General features: G+C 43.7%; 2 protein-coding genes across 2 annotated transcripts; both read left to right on the forward strand.

Moving 5' to 3' along the window:
- Window positions 1-543: 543 nt before the first annotated feature.
- Window positions 544-919, forward strand: LOC119404103 (uncharacterized; the record flags this gene model as incomplete). Its single annotated transcript, XM_037670705.2, is given in 1 exon segment — window positions 544-919. A coding segment is annotated over 1 exon segment (176 nt), but the record flags the coding sequence as incomplete, so codon positions are not given.
- A 2,020-nt stretch (window positions 920-2,939) lies between these two features.
- LOC119404104 (uncharacterized) lies at window positions 2,940-4,086 on the forward strand. The gene has a single exon (XM_037670707.2). The coding sequence runs from the start codon at window positions 3,024-3,026 to the stop codon at window positions 3,699-3,701; it is 678 nt and encodes a 225-aa protein (XP_037526635.1). The 5' UTR covers window positions 2,940-3,023; the 3' UTR covers window positions 3,702-4,086.
- Window positions 4,087-8,213: the final 4,127 nt, after the last annotated feature.

The raw sequence follows: 8,213 nt of genomic DNA on the forward strand, positions 1-8,213 counted from the left end.
TGGTGGCTCACGTCGCGGGTCCGTTGGACTGCCCATAGTTGTGCTTCCAAATCCGGACCGCGTATATAGCGCAGCATCCCATTTGGATGTCGTCACATTCTCGTCACCCCGTAACGCGGTGCACCGCCAGAGCTGTGTTCTAAGCTGTCAAAGTCTGACCAAAGCGCGCAAGTGTTTGACGTCTGAATTTCGGATATGCCCCGACCTTCAAGAGTCTGAGAGTCGATGGCTGAGGCCTGTTCAATTTACTGTGCGGCGACGGATACTTCCGCGCGGCCTAGACAAAGGTTCTTTGTGAGTTCATTATACGAAGCCGGGGGATCCCTATTGTCCAGAACCTCAACGGGTAGCTACGCGGTCGACTACTCCTCGAACTGCTCTGTGGGGACCACGTGGAAAGAGCATGGCCTCCGAGATGGCGGCCGCGCGCCCGCCATCTGAGAGGCCATGGAAAGAGGAGTGTTGTTTAGGTGTGCTCCGCCAGGGGCTGCAACGGTCCCAGCTCCTCACAATGCCATTCCCACTCACATTTCGCTTCAGTATTCGCGATTCCAACTGAGCGCTCGCCACCTAGCGGGCGCGCCTGGAAACGGCCCTAACAGGGTCAACCTTGAAAGGAGATATGGTATCACGTTGCGCGCGTCGTGATAGCGGCCGCACAGTTCCTTTATTTTCGCCATGCCGCCGCGCGCGAGCCCGAAAAAGAAGAAAGCGATCTCCAAAGAACATTGCTGTGTGCCACAATGCGTGGCATCGCGGTGGAAAGGTGGCAACGTATCGTTCCATCACTTCCCGAAGGATGCAGACGACGCGCAACGGAGAACGGCGTGGATCAGAAACTTACGCATTGGAAAGAAGGTGACCGGCACTATGGTGGTTTGTTCAAATCACTTCGCTCGAGACGACTTCATTCTCCCAGGTGAGCACACCATTATTTAGCGTGTGTGCGTGTTTTTTTTAATATTCGGGCTTCTCGTAAGCGGAGTATAGTTTCGTCTATATACGAAAGCGCTTTAGTACATTAGTTGCGTTATATGTGCGAGTGTATTTTTCGCTTATACTTATTTTCTGCACAAGTCTTAGTCTGCTCATTCTGAAATTAAGCTGCAGTAATATTCTGGCAGACCACTGGAGTAGGCTGCGAGGTCAAACCGCTCCCACCTCCGAAAATTTTCGATTTTGCGTGTGTGTATATACACGCGGCTATGCAAACACATGCACGAAGATAGATAAACAATGGTTGGACCACCCCGAAAAATTTCTCGCTACGCCCCTGTCGCTGACGTACGTTTTGTCCGCGCGCACTGTAGTAGTGAAACCTGAAATATATTTATAATGGACAAAGGTACGGTGGTTACGCCTGCGTTTTCTCTGCGGTGTCTACAGGCGATGCTGTGTTCTAATTAACGCGGCGCACTGCCTGTTTTGGTTTGTCAGCTCGGATGAAATTTAAGAGCAAGAAGCTTACCGGGCGTTCAACTTGCGCCTGCACCGCTTGGCACCTTTCCGACACAGTGCAGCGCAACTTAATTATGTAGGAATAGGCTTGTTTCAGAGTGATGCAATTATCACCATACCACTGAATAAACGACGCTAATTTCCGGAAACCTAACGTGGTTAATTTACTTCGATAGTTATTCCCTTCTCAAATTTATTAATAGTTTCACTGGGGGCGTAGCCAGGCATATTTTGGGGGGCGGGGTGGGGATCACCACCCTTTAGGTATGTTATTCGTGCGTGTGTAATGTGCGCGTATACATATGCATGAAGTTTCGAAGGGTGGAAAAGGGGTTACCTCCCCCACCCCTGGCTACGCCAATGGCTCTCACTACTCGTGCAAACCTTGCTTTTAAATGCTGCACGGCTCATTCACATGTAAATGGCATGCTTTCAGTATTTGCCTTTTTGTCTGTAAAACGAAGTTAAATTGGGCAATATAATATGAATAATTTCAGACTTCCCATGTGTAAGAAGACGACTAAAGCGGACTGCTGTCCCAAGTCAAAATCTGCCACAGTCATCTGTACACGATGCCGAAAAAGCAGCCCGCCTCCAACAGCTCAGTGCAGAACGATTAGAAAGGAGGACACGGCGGTCAGCAGAGGCAAGTGTAAAGTAGCCTAAATATATGTAGCAGAGATTCAGTCACCTGTAAGCGATATTTTATGAATGCAGCAAGTGCTTTTTGTTTGTTTTATTTATAACTCAGGATAATGAGGCACCAAAGGCAAGTGCTGTGTCAAGATTTCAAGGCGACAGTTCACACAAGGAGCCTTCGCATCTTAAAATGGGTGACTTTCCTGCGCAGGTGAGCAAAGTTTACTCAACCTCATGGAAACGCAAAAAATAATCTGACCTTCTGTAGCAGAGCTCTGGTGACAAGTGTAAGCTATTTGATGCATGCAGCGAGCGTTGTTTGTTTTATTGAAATCAGGATGATGTCCAACCACAGCCAAGTGCTGTACCCAGTTTTCAAGATGACAGTGCACATGGGCCTTCATCTAGCAAAATGGGAGCTTTACCAACACAGGTGAACAGAATTTACTCAGTTTCATGAGTAAATTTGGCCCCTTGTCTAACACCTAATAAACTCAAAGCCTAAATGTCGGCCAGTATGTTGTAACCCCACTTGCTCTAGCCTTCTGCGAATAACGTCAATGTGTGGGTGGTTGATTTATCCTCAGGTTTCATGTGACAGCCATAAAGCAGAAGCCACTGCAGAAGAAGAAGACGCCGCAAGTGTGCTTATTGAAATGGCTCTTGGTGGCAGTGCTCTATCAAGACAGGACAAGGCTTCTCAAGTACACACGGGGGCATTTACACATAAATTTGTGGACACCTTAGACGACACCAACATTACGTCATACACAGGACTCTCATCCATGGAATTACTGGAAAGCCTGGTTGGATGTTACCTTCAGGTGCAGCAAGTACATGGCAGGAGCCGCCTGACAGCTGAAGAAAGAATTGTACTAACCCTGATCAAGTTAAAACACAACATCTCAAACACATTCCTTAAACACATGTTTGGATGCTCCCTCACGACATGCACCAATACCATAACACAAACAATTGGAATTCTTGCTCAAATATTGTCATCGGTTGTAATGCTGCCATCGAAAGAAGAGATCGTGGAAAACATGCCAACTCACTTCAGACAATTCAGTAATGTTAGAATTATTGTAGACTGCACAGAAATACCTGTTTCCCAGCCAAATTGCCTTCAGTGTGCACTGAGGTGCTATTCTGTGTATAAGAAGACATTCACATGCAAATACATGATCACTGTAACACCGGGTGGTGTGATTGCTCATGTGACACAAGGTTATGGTGGTCGTACCTCGGACAAAACTATTTTTGAGCAAAGTAAACTCCTTGATAACCTCGATCCTGTGTCAGACGCAGTGATGGCAGACCGTGGCTTCCTCATTGATGACTGTTGTGCAGAAAGGCTAATTGAACTAATTCGGCCACCTTTCAAGAAAGGGCAACAAATGACAAAAGGTGATGCTGTACGTACTCAGAAAATAGCATCAGCAAGGGTGCACGTTGAGCGTGTCATTCAGCGCATGAAAATTTTCAAAATTTTGTCAACAAGAGTTCCATGGAGAATGGTAGGACAACTAGATAACATAATGACAGTGGTTGCAGGGATCACTAACCTATCAGCATCTGTATTTGCCCCCCACCGCTTTTTATAGACACCAAGGGACAATCTTTCTTTGGTACAGTTGATGTGTCTGCAATATAGAACTGCGGTTGGGTTACCTACGTCAACAAGACCAATATAGTTTAATTCTCAGTCTGTATGCATGTCTAAATTATGAAGCACCTATTTTTTTGTATTTACAGGTGAAATTAACTTTCGTGTAACCTTTTCAACTGGGGCTCACGCTTTATATGGGGATGTACGAACATCAAATTTTCAATTGTGAAGTGAATTCAAGTAATGAAAACAAAGTGTGCATCGAATATTTTTCTAATATCTTTGCATACTAACAGTACAACTACCGACTTTGGCAAAAAATTTTTTCACCAACCAGGCATAAAAAAGCAAGTCTTGTGCAGCAAATAACATACAGGAAATTAATGCATTGTAGAGCACTATTGCTTGGCAGTACGACATCTGGAGTTTATGTTGTCACGAAGGAAGGATCTCTGCTCAATATTTTCTGGAAGCAGCGACATTGTTATGCATGTGACCATTCCTCCAGACAACGAAAACAGCCGCTGGTTAGACACACGTGCTTGTGTGTTAATCTTGTCATGATTTAATCCTCTAAGCTTGCTTTCTCAACTGGAACAAGCAACAACTGATTGACACGATGTTCATTGCAAGTGCTTTACGTTCGGAAACCAGAATAATGGCGGATTTACTTATTTTTAGATGTTTTTTAAATTAATTTTTGCAGTGGCTCCCCATTTTTTTCGGCGGTTTTGTTCAGTATAATTTCGGCAGTCTATTGCAACAACGTGCATGGCCTCATGCACAATGTCATGCTCTGGCCACTACACTTGAATACTGACACAGCATTTGGAAAAGCACACTGGAGATGAAGAGAATATGGCTACTGAAACTAATTTGTCTATTTGTGCATCAAATTTTCTGAAATTTAGCACAAGTATGTAATTCTTCGTGCTGATTTCAATACTTGGTAACTTTTGTGGTGTTTGAATATTAAAAATAGTGAGGGTCTTGTGAATCGAATACATACCTAGTCAAAGTTTTGAATATTCGCACACCCCTATTTTTATCGTTCACTTTTTACGCTAATGTCAGCAACACATGAGAAGTTCCATCACATGACTATGGATTACACATTTTTGTTGGGGATTTGCCTACTTTTCATCACGGCATCATCTGACCTCAAGGCATTCTGAACTTGGGACGCCTATCCTGAGCAACTCTCAAAATCGAGGTGTTATTTTAGCCCTTTGGAATCGGCCCAGTTTAATTTTTCATATATGATTGCGTGGTTTTACATCTCAAAACTACGATATGATAATGAGGGATGCCAAAGTGCAGGGCTCAGGGAATTTTAACCATCTCATGTTCTTTAACATGCACCTAAATCTAAATACGCGGGTCTCTGGCATTTCACCTCCATCGAAATGCGGGTGCCGTGGCCGGGCAGTTTAATTTTTGGGAATATTATTCAGCAAAAATAAGACATGCCAGTTACTTGTTACCACCTAAGGTAAACCAAGCGTGGTATGCAAGTACTCAGCTACCACTGAAATGCAGACACCATCTCTTTATGTACATCTGCATGATGTCATATCCACTGAGCCAGTATAGTGCTGGTAAAGTTGTCAGCTGCCTATGTGCAGCAGATCGAACGAAGTGATGTGCCGAGATTTTCCATACGGCATGAGTAGAGACAGAAATGTAAAGGCAGAAAAGAAAAAAGGTTTCACACTTCATCAGTACCTTGACAAATACAAGTTCTGAAGAGCAGAGCAAGGGGACAAATCACGAGTAATAAGATGCTTAATTGTAATGGTAGATTACAGGAACAACCATTCATTTTGTAGACCTGACTCGAAACCAGTATGCTTATCTTTGCAGCATTGTATTTTTTGTGCAGAGCAGTTGCACTATTCATCTTGGGTCACATGAGCATTGTACAAATGTCATACCAATTTATGTTGTTCTAGCATGAAGTTGAAATATCAAGCATGATGTAGCATCATGTGTAGAAAATGAAAATAAACAAGTACAAGGTAAACCGATGTCTTTTATAATGTTATTTGAACCAAGTACAGCACTCATTGTATTATGTCTTAAATGATGAAACAAAGCATCCATGTATTGGATTATCAAAACAATGCTTTATTAACTCCTAAATAATATCACATACTGCTACAATGATTGTAGCACAGCTACCATGTGACAATATATTGCACAGGGAAGCATGCAACAGCTACAGTATCTGTCTACTTGAACACATTACTTGAGCCCAGTGTAGCTTACATTTACAGATCTAGCTGAATTCAGAAGTGCACATAAAAATGCCCCTTGACTAGTTGAAGTTCTGTGGATTCTTGGAAAGCAAAGGACAAAGAATGGAAAGAAACCAGGCATGTATTCTGCTCCAGTAATTGAATACAAAAGACAATAGGTTTCAGTTATTTAGTGCAGCCAGTCAATGGCAGTGGCGAAAAAAGATCAAGCAGCGTGCCATGAGATGCACATGAAGTGTTATCAAATTAGAAAAGTGTTGAACACAACACCACATATTTTTTACAGCTGTAAAGATGGTGAGACTGGCCAAGTAACAAGTTTCATTAATTACGTCAAACAATGATTTAGCAGATACAAGATGTTAAAAAGAGACAATCTTTTTAATTGCTGCAAGAGATACGGACACCAAAAATTTTCGTCTTCGTTTCTTGCGTCAAATGAAAGGCCAAGTTCTCAAGAACCTAGAAAAATGTACTAGAGTGCAGGTGTGTCCTAAAAATTATATTACAACGTTATTAAAATCTAGTTTTGGTTCATACTGTACCCTGACGTCATGATACAACATAAGCTTCTAGTGCCGTGCTCGCACAAGATATCTTGACGTTTCCACAGCCGCTCTGTTTCATGGCTGTATTGGTGACGCACAAGCGTCCATTTTGTATTTTTTGGTATGTGACATCATCACACCTATAGTCAGATAAACTTAAGAAGTTGGGGAATGCCCCACCTAGAATACTAACTAAAGTGTGGCACCAATCACATCCAGTACTAAAGAAAATAGTCCAGCTAAACTGAAGAAACACTACTACGAACTAAATAGTGCCATGGGCGTCCGGAGGGAGGTGCAAGGGGGGGCAGCTGCCCCTCCCTTGGAATTTTGGATAATAATTTTCTATGCAGTAGCAGTAAGCTACACAGCTTGATTAGCACACTCCAGTCCCGCATATCCGCGTGAAACATCATTCTGGATTACCAGCCAACTTTGCACGTTACATACTGCCATGGACTAACCTTGCCTGTCAAGTGACGGCAATGAAACAAAAGCTACCTATGCTGTATGCCCCCCTCCTCCTCCCCTACCCTCTGCTGATGCACCCCCCTGGAAAAAGTTCTGCGGACGCCCTTGAATAGTGCACTAGGCAATGCTCTCCTAAGGCGGCGTTACCCAGCCATCCGGCTCATGACAACAGTCTGGAATGGACTTCAGGGAGGTTCCATTAGGCTTGTTCGTGATTCATCTGTGCACACCAGTCCACATCCAGTCAGTCTGGAGTGCATTGCCCATTGGTGCAGGCTTGTGTGCATCCACATTTGAGGAGGAAATACCGTGTACTTCTTCCTAAGTTGTATCTGACTATGGCCCTACTGTCACCATATTGGTACTGTAGCCCGACGACACAATAATGTCAATGTCAGTTGGTGCACCATGAAAAAATGACTCTAAAATCAAAACACATTATCTTACTGGCACTTACTGAGCGCCACAATTGCTCAGAGCCATCTCTGTATACAGGAGATTTGTACGGTGGAGTAAACTAAGTTTCGAAAATTAGTGTCAGTACCACTTTAAAGAAGCAGCAGTCATTTGTTTTGCATATTTGCTCTGAAACCAGTGCCCCTTCACAACAACTGTGTCTTTCCAGCAGCATCTGGAATGGTTCTTATTGCACAAGTTCCAAGTGTGTAGCTCTTTAGGGGCCCGGCTTGTCGTCCATCCACTGTCTCATGCCACATGTGTGCAGTGGTCAATACAGGCCTAAAACAAGGCTAACAATGCTCAAAACCAGTTCAAGATAAACTAACAATGTCTAAAATAATATAAACTACAGAAATAACACAGTATTAATCACAATAGTTTACCTAAAATCACAAAAAAACGCTTCTGAAACAAGTGGCTGATACCCGTGCCGCACGAGAGGGCACCACTGAAGCCCCTCCATCACGTCTGCTGCCGCTTTCTTAAGCACCACCATCTATTGTTTCGACGACGACGCCCACTTCCAGTTCCAGAGCTTCCGGAAGGAAATTCTTGAGCCACTTTCTCCCGCTTTTTCCTTCCATCTTGTTTCTGCGCACGCATGTGCACACGCGAGAAAGCAAATATTTCATTCTCCGTTTTGTAAGTGTTGTTGTTTTTGAAGTTCGTCTTAAACTGTCTGCCGCCAAGCGAGTTTTCGCTCGGTATTTCTGCGTCGTGAGGGCATGGGCAGGCATGGGGCAGGTGCATCAACCGAAAAAAGGCAGAAAA

Source organism: Rhipicephalus sanguineus, chromosome 9 (genome assembly GCF_013339695.2).
Source record: "Rhipicephalus sanguineus isolate Rsan-2018 chromosome 9, BIME_Rsan_1.4, whole genome shotgun sequence".
Taxonomy (NCBI): Eukaryota; Metazoa; Arthropoda; class Arachnida; order Ixodida; family Ixodidae; genus Rhipicephalus; species Rhipicephalus sanguineus.

What these genes read in the sequence shown, in the direction of transcription:
- LOC119404104 (XM_037670707.2), top strand. Translation starts at nt 3,024, where the DNA reads ATGTTTGGATGCTCCCTCACGACATGCACCAATACCATAACACAAACA.